Here is an 18,939-nt window from a genome sequence, read left to right on the forward strand (position 1 = left end):
CAGAATACTTTCATACAAAATGCTTCTTACTGTTACGCTCCAGAGACTGTGCTAGACAAGATAGTATCAAATAACATAGTATAGCATGTAATTTAGAAGAAGAAAATGAGGTCACAGTGTTCGGTATAGACATATGTACAATGTTCTGAGTTACCATATAATATACAATACTATGCAGTGTACTAATGTACAGTACTATATAGTGCAAAGCAGAAATGGGATGAGGTACAATTTAGGTACAATTTACAGTAAGGTGTACGAGTTGTAGTGCAATCCTTCATCAATAAATATAAAGTGTGGGGAGTGGGTGCTACAGTGTGTTTGTTTAAAGTGGGTGTGTGCTATAAAGTGTGTGGAGTGGGTGCTACAGTGTGTTTGTTTAAAGTGAGTGTGTGCGTGTGGATGTGTGTGCTATGTGCGTTTGGTGGTTGTTGTTGTGTAGTGTTCATTCATTGTTCGTTTAGCAGCCTGATGGCCTGGGGATAGAAGCTTCTTCTGAGTCTTTCTGTGCTCGCCTTGAGACTCCTGTATCGCTTGCCTGACCGCAGCAGTTCAAAGAGGCAGTTGTTCGGGTGACTGGAGTCTTTAATGATTCTCTTAGCCTTGCCCTTGCAACGCTTGTTGTAAATGTTCTGGAGGGTGGGGAGCCCCCCTCCAATTGTGCGTTCGGCTGAACGTGTCACTCTTTGTAGTCTGCTTCGGTCTTGTGCAGTGCTATTCCCAAACCAGGAGGTGATGTTGCCGGTCAAGATGCTCTCTATTGTACATGAGTAGAAGTTCTTAAGGATCTTCTGACTGACTTGGAACTTCCTTAGGCGCCTGAGGAAGTAGAGGCGTTGTCGTGCCTTCTTCACAACACTGTCAATGTGTGTGGTCCATGTCAAGTCCTCGGATATGTAGGCTCCGAGGTACTTAAAGCTGTTGACTCTCTCAACCGGTGCCCCGTCGATGCTGAGGGGGCTGTAGTCCTTGACCCCCGACCTCTTGAAGTCCACAATCATCTCCTTTGTTTTGCTGACGTTCAGGGAGAGGCTGTTTTCCTGGCACCATCCCGCCACGACCTTGACCTCTTCCAGGTAGGCCCTCTCGTCGTTGGCAGAGATCAGGCCCACCACCACTGTGTCGTCAGCAAATTTGATGATTGTATTGCTACTCCGCTGAGCCACACAGTCGTGTGTGTACAGGGAGTAGAGGAGGGGACTCAGAACACAGCCCTGGGGGGCCCCTATGTTGAGGGTGATGGATGAGGAGGTGCAGTTGCCTGCTCTCACCACCTGGGGTCTGCCAGTCAGGAAGTCCAAGACCCACTGGCAGAGGTCATAGTTCAAGCCCAGGTCCCTGAGCTTGGCTATGAGTATGGAGGGGACTATGGTATTGAATGCCGAGCTGTAGTCGATGAATAGCATTCTCACATAGTTCCCCTGCCTCTTGTCCAGGTGTGATGCTGCTGTGTGCAGCACATGGGCTATGGCGTCCTCCGTGGACCTGTTGGGGCGGTATGCAAATAGCAGGGGGTCCATGTTGATGGGGAGGGAGGAGCAGATGTAGCCCTTTACTAGCTTCTCAAAGCACTTCATGGCTATGGAGGTGAGAGCTACAGGGCGGTAGTCGTTGAGGCAAGCAGGCTTGGATTTTTTGGGTACAGGGATAATAGTGGACTTCTTCAGGCAGGTGGGGATGACAGCCTGTTCTAAGGACAGGTTAAATATGTCAGTGAATACTGGGGCCAGTTGGTCGGCACAGACTTTTAGGACGCGGCCGGGGATGCCGTCCGGACCTGCTGCCTTCCTGATATTCACTTTTTTAAAGGTCCGCCTCACCTCATGCTCTGTTACCCTGAACACTGCGCCTCCATCAGCAGCCGACCCCCCCCCCCCCCCCCCCCCCATTGCCGTGGCTTGTGAGCTGGTGTTGTTATTACCAGCATCAAACCTCGCATAGAAGGTATTGAGGTCATTTGCTAAGGAGATGTCACTGTTCAGTTTGAGGGAGGCGCCTTTGTAGTCTGTCATCGTTTTGAGCCCCTGCCACATAGCTCTAGAGTCAGCTTGTTCAAACTGGAGTTCAATTTTATCCCTGTAGCGCTGTTTGGCCTCTGACCTAGTCCTTCAAGGACTAGGTCCCATCAAAGAGATCATGGCACAACATTATTATGGACTGTATTCCTTGTGAATACATCACGTGTATGCTGCACTCCAAGTTGGACACTTTTTATGAAATATGGGACCCATATCTATCTTATATTGGACCTGCGCTATCCACCACTGTACTCGCCGGATTTCCCCATTACGCTTAGCCTCCCTAGAGATCACTAATGTCTTGTGTGTGGGTGCTGTGTTGTTTCAGAAGGTATCATAAGGTATTTAAAAGTACATGCCTATTCACACACACACACACACACACACACATACACACACGTGCACTCACACACATAAAACACACACAGATATAAAACACACACACATACAAAACTAACGTACACACTCCACACACACAGTCTGTATCAGTCCACTGGGTGCTCTCATTGGCCAGGAGCCGACTCCCTAATCGCCACTTTGCTATATATACATTGTATAACATATGAAGCCATCTGAGCCATGTTTTTGTTTGTTTGTCTTTTGTCATGTGATGTAATATTATGTCTTTATTATGCTTATTGTTGTTAGTGCTAGTGTTGTTAGTGTCTTTGTTATTAAGTCTACTGTATTGTGATGTCTTGTTCTATGTATGTTCTGAAAAAGGAAAATAAAAACATTTATAAAAAAAATAAAAAATAAACGAGCAATCGTGTTTAATCATCGTGATTTTAATATCAATCAAAATAATCGTGATTATGATTTTTGCCATAATCGAGCAGCCCTACCCACTGCCCACTCACTCTGCCTTCTTTCTTGCAGTGTCAGTTGTCCCTATATAGACCTTTTTTCTTTTGTCTGCATCATCACAAAAATATGCAAGCCTTTTGGCAACATAAGTAGAGTTGGTAACATAAGCAAATAATATTTAGTAAGTAGAGTGTTGGCCCCGCCCAGGTCCAGCCCAGGTCCAGCACAGGACCCGCTGAGGTCCTGCTGAGGCACGGTCCATCTTCCACTCGTCATTAATTGCATAATGGATCTGGGAGTTGGTCAATGCTCTTACACAGCTGAATAGCCAAAACGTGTGTGCATATTATGTTGTAATTGATTACAATATGTTTCTGTAAATCTATAACACAATTCATAATTTAGCACTTATTGTATTTGGTTTTCTTAATTACACTGTAATTATGGAAACGAGAGCAGTAATTTAAATGGTGACATTTTCGGTTGACTATTGACATTGATTCACATTCTTCCATGGTTTGTTTGTCAGATGGATAAAACCAAGAAAGAGAAGAAGGACAAGGAGCGAGAAAACGAGAAGGAGAAGATTGCCCTCAGTAAAGAGAGAGTGTTGAAGAAGAGACAGTCTTTACCCAGCATGAGACACAGACCTGATCCAAGGTGAGCATGAGACACAGACCTGATCCAAGGTGAGCATGACACACAGACCTGATCCAAGGTGAGCATGACACACAGACCTGATCCAAGGTGAGCATGACACACAGACCTGATCCAAGGTGAGCATGACACACAGACCTGATCCAAGGTGAGCATGACACACAGACCTGATCCAAGGTGAGCATGACACACAGACCTGATCCAAGGTGAGCATGACACACAGACCTGATCCAAGGTGAGCATGACACACAGACCTGATCCAAGGTGAGCATGACACACAGACCTGATCCAAGGTGAGCATGACACACAGACCTGATCCAAGGTGAGCATGACACACAGACCTGATCCAAGGTGAGCATGACGCACAGACCTGATCCAAGGTGAGCATGACGCACAGACCTGATCCAAGGTGAGCATGACACGCAGACCTGATCCAAGGTGAGCATGACACGCAGACCTGATCCAAGGTGAGCATGACGCACAGACCTGATCCAAGGTGAGCATGACACGCAGACCTGATCCAAGGTGAGCATGACGCACAGACCTGATCCAAGGTGAGCATGACACGCAGACCTGATCCAAGGTGAGCATGACACGCAGACCTGATCCAAGGTGAGCATGACGCACAGACCTGATCCAAGGTGAGCATGACACACAGACCTGATCCAACACGGGACAACTTGTGAGAGCTGCTGAACTAACTAGGCTTACTTGCATTGTGGTATGTACTGTTCATGCCCAACCCGCCCTCTAATGCTCAACAAGACTAATATCACATTACTCCATGTCTATTTGCAGTGTGAATCCTCAGCTGAGATGGTTACCTTGACCTGTGGCCGAGGTAACATCGCTAGATTAAGGTGTATATTTATGACCCAGGTTTGAAGTGCAGTGCTCCCATATCGGCATTCGTATCATGAAGAGTCTTGTTTGTTTACTGGGTGACATTTGCATTCGATACGTCGCGCCGGTGTCCAGTAAACGGAAAGAATCTCCGTTGGAATTTTGAGAAGTTGGACCATTTCAACAACTTTGGGGTAAATGTTTGACAAATAAATGGGCTGGATTTTATGTTTAGGCCCATATGAAATGCTAAGTCAAATGAAATTGCATGACCAGGGTTCCCACAGACATTGCAAAATGAAATTCAAGGACTTTTAAGTACTTTTCCAAGCACTATTTTTCATTTTCAAGGATGTCACTCGAAGGATACAATTAACTTTTAAATGCTGTTTTTTTTAAGCATCTTCTTGGCCTGCTTGCCAGCTAGAGCAAGCTAGAGCATCACACACGAAGAAATGAGGAAAAGCAGTTGCAGCGCGCGATTGATTGATTGATTGATTGAAAACCTTATTAACAGATTGCAGAATGGGCACAATACAGTACGGCTCAATACAAACAACTGTTAAGAGGATGCAGACCAGAAAAAAACGTTTGTCTCGTTTACATCAGGGTCCCCCCATTTTCAATTCATGAAGCGACTCTTTATTTTTTGCGAATGGTTGATTTTAATTTCAATGACTTTTTAAGCACCTTGTTAACAAATTGGCTGTTTTCAAGGAATTCCAGGCCTTGACTTTTTTTGGTAAAGAAATCAAGCACTAGGAAATATCTTTAGAAGAATGGAGCGTGGCATGTAAAGAGGCACAGAGTCAGACAGTCAGTAGCAACCTAAAACGTATACAATATAAATGGCTGATGCGTACATATATAACTCCTGTTAAATTGCATACGTTTAATGATAATATTCCAGATACTTGTATTAAGTGTAGTGAGGCAAGGGGGACACTGTTCCACTGCATATGGGAATGTGTGAAAGTGAAAACCTTCTGGCAAGATGCTATTGATCTGATCGATAAAATTTTATCAAAGAAGTTGCCATTGAATCCCAAGCTTTTTATTCTTGGTTTATATCCTACCACCCCACATCTACAACGCAAAGAGTTTAGATTTATAGATATGTGCATATTACAAGCAAAACGTGTAATAGCTCTTAATTGGAAAAATGTTGATGGACCAAGAATTGGTATGTGGATTAAAGAAATGGCTTCAAATATGTCAATGGAAAAGATGGTGTATATTGTTAGACGTAAACAAAACATTTTTGATAATACCTGGGGACCGTTTGTGTACTTCTTAAAGCATAATACGAATGTTGGGAACTTGCTTCAACAAGAACAGGATTAGGGGGAGTACTGTGGGACAACTCTTATTATTGTGTAAAAACGACAAGAAACACCCTTTACTTAATGTGTAAAACATTTTGGTTGTATTATTATTTATTTATGTTTATTTTTTTATTATTTAAATCTGTATCCTTCCTATGTGAACCTGTTTTTGAAGTTAATTATTATTTTGTGTGGGGTGGGGTTAGGGGAGGGAGAACGGGGTGAAAATGTTTGCTGAATACTGCTCTGCTGATATACATGTTGTAATTTGCAAACTAAAACCCAATAAATATATTGTTAAAAAAAAATCAAGCACTTTAAGCACTTTAAGGACCTTGTGCAAACCCTGCATGACGTACCGTCGACCCAGGAGTTCATTTCAGTCTTCTGTTAATTTGCCCGGCTGTGAAGCGAGCAAAGTGCTACATATACTGTACATATACAGCCGGGAACCAGCTAGTCTACAGCGTGCCGTCTGCGTATTTCATTCTCTAAATTGAGCCAAGCCAAAAGAGTTAAAAGCTTGGGGATTCCTGGCCTACGGGGATATTTACTCTCTACATTTAGCACAGCAAGAGCCGGGCTGGGCCATAGAAATGAACGATGGGGGGCGGGGTGGGCTTTGGACGAGTTCTCTGACTCTACAAAAAGATCTTGGCGGAGCTGCGAGTGCCAGAGGGCTGGAGGAAAAGCTTCTTCTCTGGTACATAATGGATGTTTCCCCTCTCAGCAGCTGCTGGGATGCTGACCTATAATGCACTTTGAGGGTTGACGCAACGTTGTGCGACTGCTGTTGTCTGGTCTGAACCTGTCTGGTGATGTCATTCTCAGCTGTCTGAGTGACCAGCAGCAAGATGGGAGCTATTTATATTGAAACGGTCTCAAGTAGAGTGTGTTTGATGAACGTTACTTTGAAGTCATGATACCTTTAACGACTTTTGGTTAGAAAACCAATCGGTCCAGGATTATGAGTCATGAGCTCATTACTTCACATAATGACATAATGGTGATGATTATATAACTTTTGATAACCCCCCCCCCCCCCCCCCTTTATTTTCTCTCCAGCCCCAGTCCTTTATCAAGACAACGGCCCTCATCCCCGGCCACTCCTAAGGGCAGAACCTCCTCTCCCAGCCCGGCTGCCTCCCCCAGCCCCCGGCCACCATCGGCCCGTGCCAGCCCCTCCACCCCCAAGGCCCGGCCCAAGAGAGCCAGGACCCCTGCCAGGGTAGACCGCCACAGCTCCTCCCCCGTCCCCCTGGAGAGGGTCAGGCAGCCCCGTAGGCCAGCCACACCAGAGGAGAGGAAGAGTAGGCCCGCCACCCCCGAGGAGAGGAAGAGTGAGTACATAGTGTCTCCCGCAGGCTGGCCAGGAGCTTGTTTTATTTGGGATGGTATGGCAGTATTAGGCTTTTCCAATACAAATTACACTATTATGTGACATCTTTCTTTATGATTCATACTGGCTATAACAAATATGTCTATATATGAATGATTAAATTATTGAATGAATGATCATTGCATTTACTGTATATAACACTTTTCTAGACACTCACAGCGCTTTACAATGTAAGGTGGGAATTGCCCAACCGTGTGCTACACAGGCTCAGACCCTACGATCAAGCCAAGGTTGTCCCTCTGTCTTCAAACCCTACGATCAAGCCAAGGTTGTCCCTCTGTCCTCAAACCCTACGATCAAGCCAAGGTTGTCCCTCTGTCCTCAAACCCTACGATCAGGCCAAGGTTGTCCCTCTGTCTTCAAACCCTACGATCAAGCCAAGGTTGTCCCTCTGTCTTCAAACCCTATACGATCAAGCCAAGGTTGTCCCTCTGTCCTCAAACCCTACGATCAAGCCAAGGTTGTCCCTCTGTCTTCAAACCCTACCATCAAGCCAAGGTTGTCCCTCTGTCTTCAAACCCTACGATCAAGCCAAGGTTGTCTTGAAACATTAACATTATAATGTTGTTCCGTTTCCCCCTTGAGTCATACAGTAGTCTTCTCCAGCTTTGGCCCAGTGTGTTCCCATGGACAGAATAATGGATCTGAATGACTCCAACTGGAGAAAATGTCTGGAAACCCTTGTGTTTCTGTTCAGTGCACAATGGCAGCAGTAGCCAGGTGGAGATTACCATCAGACTTAATTAGGCATGCAAACGAAAGGCAGCTCGTTAAGCATACCACACACTGAGTCTTCTGTCTTCTCACACACAGTGGCAAGAGTCTGCTAATTAGGCTAAATGATGTAATTAGGAGGCTTCTCAGGTTCCAGCGATGGCGAATATTCATAGTTTCCAAGCAATGGGCACAGACTGTCCCGGGCTGTATATCGACGGGCAGTATTGACAACTCTGTTCCAGTGAATATCTCTATTGGCGGCAACAAAAGTCGCTGGAACTTGCCAGAAGACGTCACGCATTAATTTTCTATAACCGACAACTTGTGGCAGGCCGTGGTGGAGACTGAACATCCATCAAGTCCCCCCTGTCTCTGCTCACTCTCTCCAGCAGAAGAAGGGTTGAGTTATTGGAGCTGATGCTGTGCTGCTGCTACTGTATTCAGTAGCCGACGTCTCAGCATTGTAAATCTGAACATGATCTCAATATTTGCACACATGTCAGTAGCTAGATTTGTGTAAAATTAAGTTGTTAAAAGTCACAGAATATACAGTAGCAACAATGTCGCCAAGTTGGCAACATGGTTGACAGGGAAAGGCTGCAGTTGTCTATGTGCTAATGTGAAATACAAAATATCAAGTTGCTTTCTTTATATTTTTGATGCATTACACTCTTTGGTGTCGGATTTTAGTATTGGGGAAATTCTCTGATACCGATAGATGGACTGCATTTGTACTGCATTTATATATAGCGCTTTCATCCAAAGCGCTTTACAACTTATGCCTCACGTTCACCCATTCACTCACACATTCACACACAGACGGCGGAGGCAAGGTGCCAACCTGCCTATCGGGAGCAGTTAGCGGTTAAGTGTTTTGCTCAAGGACACTTTTGACATGCTGCCAGGAGGAGTCTGAATCGAACCGAGAACCTTCTGATTACCAGACGACCGCTCTAGCTCTAGCTAGTCACAGTGGATAGATGTATATCCTGACGGCAGTATCCCTGTCTAATTGTCTTTTTCCCTCCTCTCTCTCTCCCCTTTCCTAGGCTCCCCCTTGGTCCCTGGCACACCCCATGCACAGAACACAGCCACCAGAACGACTCCCCAGCAGGGCCAATCAGCACACAGCGTCCCCGCAGCGGCTCCCGCCCCCTCCCCGTCAGCAAAGCCCATGGCCGGCACCAACAACCCAGAGGAAGCTGGCCGTATGCTGGCTGAGAGACGACGACAGGCCCGCGAGCAGAGAGAGAGAGATGAGGAGGAGCGCCAGGAGCAGGAGGAGAGGGAGAAGTCAGTAATGAGCTTTTTGTTTTGTTATTTGTAATTATTATTTAGTTATTAATAAGTATTACCACATTTGCTTGAATATAAGACATTGTTTTCCCCCCGAAAGTGAGGATATTGACGCTCTAGAGATTGGAGGTGTGTTGCAGTAAAGAAAGTTCAACTTTGGAGCAATATTTACTCCCTCTCCCAGTAAACTGGTATGACATGTTTGGTATCTAAAGATTCTTCTATATGTCTAGTCATATGATACCAGGGCTTCTTGCTAGCTTAGAAACTGAGACTGCCATGGCCCTCAAAAGACAGTAATGTTAATGACTGATGATCCCCAGTCATCTTCAGAGGGTTAAAAGTTGGCCAACTTAACTAAGGACTGAGAATAATTCAAAATAGCAGACATGGCCGGTTAGTGAAGTCATTAGTGAAGCAGAATAATTGAAATATAGGTTATTTTCTACTTTGAGATGGTTAAATGATGTTAAAAATTGGTCTACTAGTAGACATTAGAATTGTACATTATTTAAATAACTCAAATGTTATCCTGTATAAATAAATAAATAAATAAATAAAATGTTTTAAGGCCTATCTTTTTTTAAACAAGACAATTTTGTTGAAAATACTGTATATATCAGTTTACCTTATTTTATTCAATGTGGTAAATTCTGGTCATATATAATCATTCTCTTCATAAAAACAAGATTTGATCTTCAAAAAAAAGATAAAAAAAAAAAATAACATTTAGACTTCTTTATTAACACATTAAGTGCCAGCAGGGGGCGCACTATTTATCGCTTGAATGCCAGCCTTTTTGGACTGATTTTCCGATATTTCATGATTTTCGCAGAGCTATTTCTATATTCTATATTATGGCTATGTGTCTAATACGCCTGTCACTTATCAATGACTTGCTTGCAGTCAACATGTACGAAACGGATTGTTTTTTCATCGGTACATTTCAGTTTTATACCGCTTTGAAAAACGGAAGTTTTTGGAAATTACTAGAAAAAAAAAGAAAATCTGTGAATCTTTTTCAAATAAATGCTAGATTATCGATAGTATATGTGTACTTATGCACGCTAGAGAAGCGGGCTGAAAAATCGATTATCTATGACCTGGTCATACACGCACATACACACATATGGGACACGTTGCGAAATATGTGAAAAAAAACATCTGATTACCCCAAGACTGGTAACATAGATACCTTACCTCACATCAGATGTTATGCAAAAAGATTATTCCAATTCCTGATTGCCATTCCAAATATCGATCACGTTTATTGATCCAACGTTAGGTACTCGAAACAGATAATCCACGCTGCTCTGAGGGTCCACAACGAATCCGATGCCTGAGAAGTAAAATGTGGATTCCGTTTTTTTTCTTCATGCATTTCAATTTAGTCCAATCCAATGGGTGCATTACCATCCGGGAGACGATAGGGGCGGTATTTTCCCTGTTCGAGCTAGACAGTCCCAATGATAACGTGAGGCTAGATTGATGAAAAATGAATGGATATCGATAATAAAAGCAATAACGATTAAATAACTCGATTTCTTGTCATTGGCACTCAACGCATGGCATGAAATAACGAGTTTCTCGTGGCTGGCACTCAAAGTGTTAGACAATGTTTTGATCCATTCATTCACCTGACGAAGATCCATCATGGATCGAAACATTGTCTGTTTAATAAAGAAGTATAAAAAATTATACTATGTGTGCTTGTTCTACTTTCAAATCATGCTCTGCACTTAACCAGCACCCACTGTTGACCCACTGTGCCTATAGCTGATATTTCACATCTAAATGTGGGCCATATTCACAAAAGAAAGAGAGAATCAAAGAATGAAAGGGAAACATTTTTTACTTGTAGATGGAAATATTACATAACGTTTATTTGTGTTTTAAATGTGAACAATCTTTTTACAGCCTCAAAAGTCACGCCGAAACCATGATTTTCTGTTCCACGCTATCGGCACTTTTATAAAACGGTTGAGACGATAGATTTCAGAGTGTAAAAATGTCTTCAATCCAAGAAATCACTTTGTAAACAAAGCCAGTTCTAGGGAGGGTGCCGGAGGGTGCCCTGTCAAACACTTGTCAAGCTCAAACTACAAGCAGGGACAGAGATGAAAGGCATCTCAAACACGACGGGGTGAGCTGCCCGGTGACTGTAGTGCCCACAGACCTGTTCACACGCTCGCCCGACCAGATTCCTGTTTATCCTTCAATAAGGAAAGCTACATCGGTGTATCACATGCACGCCACGCAATGTCTCCGCATTTCTGAATGAGATCTCACTCAGCACCGGCCTCCGATATGTGCCTGCCGCCCGCTTTTATCGGTCCGAGGTGAAGAGTTGTCGACATTTGTCTTAACAGCTGAAGTTCCTGCTCTTCATGCAGGTTCACAAGCTGGAAAGGCCTTGTAAAGACTGTGAAGAGAGCGCCGGCCTATTGTGACATTTTGACCACCGTTGCAGAATGCAGTCGTGTATTTATACCACGACAGCTGGCATCACTCTATTATTTCGTCAGCCATCAAATAATAGTCTTACATTTCAGGAAATCGTAACTTTTATAACCTATAAAAGTTACGATTTCCTGAAATGTTGAATACACTTGGAAGAACAACACACGCAAGAATGTTCCCTCCAACCTATTAACAAATACATGAGAAGAAACATATTAAAATCCAATACCAAGAACCGTGTGTAATATGTCATATATCAAAGCAAAGCCACTTGATCTTCTGCATTTTGGGCACACGGAAGGATGTTAGATCTCTGTAATGGAGAAAATGTGACTAATGTTTCTTTTTCCATTGTGAATTGTATTTTGAGTAGTCGTCTCGATGTGTCCGACACTGGGGGCATTATTTCATTGAAAATGTTCATGGCGTCAGCGCGGACAACCCTCCTCTTTCCTCTCCCCAGGGTTCTGAGAGTGGAGCGAATAGCGAGGGAGGCAGAGGAGAGCAAGCTCCGGGAGGAGGAGGCCCGTGCCATGGCAGAGGAGCAGCGCCAGAGGGACGAGGCCCAGCACCTGCAGGAGGAGAAGGAGGAGCTGGAGAGGACCCAGGCCGAGCAGGAGGAGAATGAGCGGCTGCAGAAACAGGTAAACGGGCACTCCCGACTCCCAGCGTGCGGCGTGAGCTCACGGACACTGTATCCACACGTAGCCAGTGCCACAAGGAAGAAGCATGGTCATTGAGGGCATCAGGTGAATATAGTTGGTGTGACCCATTCCATACTGTAGGTGAAAAAGTGTACAAAAGCAACGTCAACATTCACTGGGATTGTCCCTGAATGACATTCATTCTGGAGACCACTATTCACATGGAAGTCGTCCATCAGGTGGTTCAGATGAGGGTGAAATGGAGTACATGGCAGTTTTGCTTGAGGACATTCTTGACATTGCTTGACACTCACATTCTATCACTTCTGTTACACAGCCATTACTTTCAAAACGGTCCACACACACACACGCACGCACGTGCACACACACAGATCATGACACGGAATCTTCTTTGTATGTCCCCCAGTGTGTTTTGCAACTCCATATATGCCGTTGACATCACTCTGCTTTTCCCACATTGCTGCCTTATTCCAGTTTACCCTCTCACACTGACGTCAATTGATAATACCTACATCAATACGATTACTGTCCTTAACAGTAAATATTATTCCAACCTGCTCAGTTGAGCTAATAGACTCATTGAATGGGGCCCCTTTATTCACTCGTCTGTATGTGACGGTTGATGCTCACCGTTGCTGTGGAGCAGCTGAAGGGAATTATACTCGATTAGCGGGAACAGATTTCAAGTGAACCAGAAAACGCAGCCATTCACTGAAGTGTTTGTTTACCCTATCAACCTGGACACCCGATAGAAAAGCAGTTACTAGGCCTCTTATCTGTGAAATGGGTCTCTCATCCACCACTTACGATCTGCCACCCCCTTGTGGACTGTCATGTAAGTGTGCTTTGTTGCACAAGCTGTGCTGGAAGATCCTCAATAATATGGTTGAAGATAATTATGCAGAGAGCACTGAGACTTGTATTTAATTTCAAACAGCCCTCACAAGCCCATAAACGTCGGAAATAGGCACGTTCTGGCCCAGAGGAACAGGGAAATAACCGGCTCACAGATGTAAACAATAATTGGGAGGGAACCACCACGCCCTTGTTTATTTTGGCAGGAAAGTTCTCTTTTTCCGTTCTCTTGACACTGACGTGGCGGTTGGATTCCTGCCTGTGTTTCAGAGAGAGGAGGCCGAGGCTAAAGCCCGGGAGGAGGCGGAGAAGCAGCGTCTGGAGCGGGAGAAGCGCTTTCAGAAGGAGGAGCAGGAGAGAGTGGAGAGGAAGAGGGTAGGATGACTCATTGTTCTCTCAACTGTTCCAGGGCGGCTGTGGGTCCTTAAAGGAGTCTTAACGTGTCTTCACATTTACTAATAAAATGCCTTAGAAAGCATTAAATAGTCTTATATTCTGTCTGGAAAGGTGTTAAATTTTTTTTTTAATATATTGAATGCTGTAAACTGTAATCCAAAATTACCACCAAGCACCAAATGCCTGTAAAATGTATCATTGGCTAAATCAACAAGAGTTCAAATGCCTCTGTTGTCACGTTACGTCTTTGGTCTTTGCTATTTGTGTTCTCAAACTTTGGCCCCAGTGACCACCGTCCTCTTGCACATGATAGCTAGTTAGCTAACCTGCTAACATTCTGGTTTCCCCCGGGGCTGTCCCTTTAGCCATTTCTCCCCATAATCTCCCAGTATTTCAGAGCTCAAATCTCATTTGCGATAGTTAAAAGAACATTCCAACATTTTTGTCAATTAACTTACCGTCTTTTCCAGAGAGAGACGAGAAGATAGATACCAGTTTTCTCTCTGTGCGTTCAGTAGAAAGCTATTTCTACTATTTCTATTTCTATTTCAGTAGACGCTCTAGGACGCCAGCTTTTCATTACAACTTTTCACTGTGCGTGACGTTGTTTGTAGAGCTAAATCTATATTTTCTATTATAGCTATGTATCCATTGTCATTGTAAATTGACAGTATAAACCTTCCCTTCAATATGCCATAAAGAAATAATTTTTTCATCAATACGTTCCCGTTTTATAGCCTAATGAATATGAGCGTTTTATATGGGAATGATCTGGGATAATTCCTGCAAAGCTAGTTATAAGGCGCTAAGCTAATAACGTTAAATTGATTGGCGTTTTGTCCCTACACAAGCTAGAGTTAAAAATCTAAATGCATATGATCGGTATCATGTTCCACCATGAATGCATGAAAGGGGGGTGGGGCGGGGAAGTCGTTTCTGATGATTGATTACCAATAACGGCATTCGCTATGAGAACAAGGCCTGATTAGGCTGAAATTGACGTCAAATCGCTCTTACCTGTGGCCGGTTGGATTCCAAAAATAATTTCCCAGTTATTTGATCGCCATCTGGTAGATCGATATGTCCATTGGCTGATGCTATATTCCTTTACTGCATACTGAATTCGGCGTCGCAAAAAGTATTCCAGCCTCGCTTCAGGCTAACAAAAGTCCACCCGGAGCGGGAAAAAAAAGTGACCCAGGTCTGAAACAAGGATTACTGCATTCTTGAGACAAAAAACGAGTTAAACACGTATATATACGTGATTGGCCGTCAAGCGCTGGCTCCCAATCATGTATATACACGTGGATGGCCGGGAATGTGTTAATGTCTTTTTTCCCCATTAATAAACATATTTAGACAAATGTTCTTTAACTCAACCAGTTACTGTAATTTTGCCTTACTGATAATTTTGGCAATATGCATAATATTTACTCACATTTGGTGCTTATTTTTCTATCGCAAAATTGGCCTTAAATCTAATTAAACTGTGGCATTAAAAGGTCTTAAAAAGTCCTAAATTGAACTTGCTGATACATGTAGACACCCTGTGTTCCTGGGTCCAATAATTTTTTTTATTGATTTGAAAAAAAAAATGATTATACTTTTCTTAACCCTTTCACTGCCACACGACAGCCGGTTAACCCTTTCACCGTGACAATACAGAAGGTTAGCCCTTTACTATCACACAACCGATGGCGATGCTCCATCATTAGCATCATTAGCTCCGTGGATAATTATGCTAATGATGGAGCATCGCCGTCGGTTGTGTGATAGTAAAGGGTTAACCTTCTGTCGTGTGGCAGTGATGGTAGTAACCATTAGGCAGGTAAAAAAATAAAATAAAAATAAAAAGTTCACCAGAGATTATTTTAGGGTACATTTAATACTGGCCTAACTTTCAGCATGCTTCTGTCTTTAAAATGAAGGTTTGGTCCTTGCAGCCGAGATGAATGATGTTTTTGGCTTCTCCTAGACAGGCCGGTGAATTATTGTGATTTAACAGGGCTTATACAGTCAGACTGTGTGTGGGGGTCAGACTACAGTATATATTTAGTGCTGACGATGGAAGTCTACCTGCGCGCACGCGCCCGATCGTGTGTGTAAAAGAGAGGGAGAGAGAGTGTGCGCATTTGTGGGTGTGTATGTCACCATGACGGTCTATATGCAGTAAGCACGCCTCACGGTAAACCCATGCTATTGTATGTTTGCTAAGCCTTTTCCCTCCTCATCTTCTCATGTGTGAACGGCTCTTTATGGAGGCCTGCACGGCTCCGCTGGCCAAAGTCTGGCTCTGTGCTTGAATTAGCCCTCAAGAACACCGTGTCCTCCAGTCCCAAAACCCCCTGCTTAGTCCGCCTGCACGATAAACCGCTGCCGCCGTCTACCTACACAGATCAATCTTCTGTCGACCCGCATTGTTCTCTCGACAACAAGCAGCGGCGGCCAAAACAAAATGCCAGTACCGTGAGTGTGCAGATCGGTCATGACTCACGGGTAAAGCCACCGTGGGCTGCAATAAAAAAATTCACTTTTAATGACGGACAGCTGCGAGAGAAGACACGGATTAGCTGTCTGCGCTGTGTCTGTGTCCTCAGAACAAGGTTGCACAGGCTGTCAGTCTCATCCCGGGTGTACTAAGAGGAACCAGGTCTAAAGGTCTATTTTTAGAGAGAGGAATACCACCGGGCTTCCTTCATTAAAAGGAAAGATCCACCCTGAAACATGTTATGTTGCCACATCTGTCACTAACTGGAGTAGAGGTAGACTTGGCAAAGAAAAAAAAGGTCTATTACAATATTTAATCAGAAAATAATTACTGATATGTGTTACTTGGAACATCAACAGCTGACAGTTTCTTAACAGTTTAGATGCATTTCAGAGTGGATTTATCTGAAGTGGAAAATACTGCTCGCTCTCTCTCTCTCCTTCTCTCTCTCTCTGCTAGAATATTCTTTGTGGTCTCCCTCTGTGTTTCTTTCCAGCTATATTAGTCACAAGGCGGTCCTATAGTTTAACAACGTAGCATTGTAACCCCATTGTTCCACCTGCAGGCAGAAGTGGTATCTAAGGATTATTAACAGGCCTAAGCCAGGGGACAGTTTAGTCTAGTTCTCCTGCCAGACGCACTGCTTCCACTCCCAAGCACACAGCGTTTCTCAGTGTAATAAATTCAAGAGATGTGAAAACATAATTTTATGTTATGAATGGAATCCGTGAGCTGCAAGCCATTATGAGTATGGTGAGGCTTTGAAATGGTCACAGCTAATGGGATTCAGTCGAGAAATCCGTCTTTATTTAAACCACACTTGGGAAAACGGAAAATAATGGATCTATGGTTTGTTGATGGGTAGTCTTCAAGGGTGCATCGTATTTGGCCCTTCATGGTTGCTGGTCTCTTCTGCCTTTTAAATGTCACCATCTGCAACAACTTCTCGCAGGCAAGCGTTTAGTGGTTTAGGATTCAAGACTAGATGATTAGAGAGCCAGGCTGGGTTTGGACCTCCGATAACCTGGGCAAAGAGGCTGGATAGGAAGAGGGAAGACGGGGTGGAAAATGAATGGGAGGTGATGTCCTCACTGAGAACTCAATGCACATTATTTACGTCATTAGTGAAACTGACTTGTACTGAATAGCAATCAACTGCTTAATTATCAGGCATGTCAATTTCTATTTTGAATAAAATATTTTCTCAGTGGCAACAGTGGAAGGTTCCCAGTTCGATTCCCGCTCCTCCTTGAGCAAGACACTTAACCCCCAATTGCTCCTGATAAGCAGGTTGGCACCTTGCATGATTGCCTCTTCTGTCGGTGTGTCAATGGGTGAGTGAATGGGTGAATGTCGGGAACAAATTGTAAAGCGTTTTGGATGAAAGCGCTATATAAATGCCCATTTACCATTCCTAATTTGATGTAAAAACTAGTGGTGGGACTCTATTAAAAATGTTAATCGAATTAATTCGAGACTTTATAGTTAATTAATCGAAATTAATCACATTTAATTAATCAATATTTGATGCGAAAAGCAAAAAAATTCAATTAAAATGAATTTTGGTATACGACTGAATCAATGAATATACATGATACATACGTTTAAGCAGCAACATCCTGTATTAACCACTACACAGACCAACAGATCAATGCAATCTTTAACAAAGTGCAGCAATTTTAGGAATAATATATATACCGTAAATCCTCAAATATAAGACAAGTCTTCTATTTACCTCAGCTGTAAAGAGCACCAGGCCTTTTTTAGAGAGGCTTATATAAGAGGCAGGCCTTACTTTCTAAAAATGACACTCATGGACATAATCCCTTCATTTTCAGACTTTTATTGCATTATTATTATTATTATTAGTATTAGTATTAGTATTAGTATTAGTATTAGTATTAGTATTAGTATTATTTTTATTTTTTAATACGTACATTGTCTGTCTACATTTATTTAGACTAGCATTGGTATTTAAATATTGAGTGCAGTTGAGTAATTGTGGGATTAACGTAATTCACACACTGAAGTTGGAACTGTCTATACTAGGTTGTGTGGTCCGGGGACGGTTTAGCGTGTGGTACCTTCTCGACTTCCTCAGTTGAATCGAGTTGTTTACATTTGATTTGATTTTATTACGGATCCCCATTAGCTGGTGCCATGGCAACCAGCTAATCTTCCTGGGGTCCACACAAAAAAACATACAAAACAATTATTGCAAAACAGAATTATTAAAAGCCAGTACTCAACATACAATACACAATAAAACTAACAATTAAGATGGCTAAAATTACATGCAAGCAAAGAAACGGAAAACAAAAAAAACAAAACAACACAAAATACAAAATACAGTGTTGAATACAATTTAAGATTGTTTTTAAAATTGAGTATTTTTTAGAATTGCTTTTAGAATGCTCATCAATGTTACTAATTATTAAAAGCCAGTACTCTATATACAATACACAATGAAACTAACAATTAAGATGGCTAAAATTACATGCAAGCAAAGAAACAGAAAACAAAAAAACAAAACAAATTACAAAATACAGTGTTAAATACAATTTAAGATTGTTTTTAAAATTGAATATTTTTAAGAATTGCTTTTAGAATGCTCATCAGTGTTACTAAAACATCAATTTCACCATACCTTTAAAAAGAAAAGAAAAAAAAGAAAAGAAAAGAAAGTAGCTTTAGCTACTAATGTTATCATAGCATCATGGTCTGTAATGTGTCAACTGGACAACGCCAGCCTCGTCTGCCAATGCCATATAGATAGCGAACGTTAACGTTTGCAAACGAAGTCAACGTCATCCAGCTGACACCACAGATCTACCAGATATTATGACAACGTTAGCTAGCGGCTAGCGCTAAAGCTAACCAGAGGGAAACGTTAATGTACGGTAGTCAGTGTAGCGGGAGGCAGCACTTGATTTCCATTGGCAAGAGTTTATCTCATTCTATATCACGGCACGAAAAATAAAAAAAAAACTTTTTTTTGCGACCTTATATTAGA

General features: G+C 42.8%; 1 protein-coding gene across 5 annotated transcripts in view; it reads left to right on the forward strand.

Moving 5' to 3' along the window:
• Nucleotides 1-18,939, forward strand: part of map7d1a (MAP7 domain containing 1a) — a 134,315-nt gene that overhangs the window by 96,668 nt on the left and 18,708 nt on the right. For all 5 annotated transcript variants that reach the window (XM_084336443.1, XM_084336444.1, XM_084336446.1 and 2 more), the window contains 5 exons: nt 3,355-3,485; nt 6,716-6,990; nt 8,816-9,059; nt 11,986-12,166; nt 13,313-13,417. In XM_084336443.1, the coding sequence (XP_084192569.1) occupies nt 3,355-3,485; nt 6,716-6,990; nt 8,816-9,059; nt 11,986-12,166; nt 13,313-13,417 (936 nt within the window). The remainder of the gene's footprint in view (nt 1-3,354; nt 3,486-6,715; nt 6,991-8,815; nt 9,060-11,985; nt 12,167-13,312; nt 13,418-18,939) is intronic.

This window comes from Notolepis coatsorum, assembly GCF_963971535.1.
Source record: "Notolepis coatsorum genome assembly, chromosome: 19".
NCBI classification, from domain to species: Eukaryota; Metazoa; Chordata; class Actinopteri; order Aulopiformes; family Paralepididae; genus Notolepis; species Notolepis coatsorum.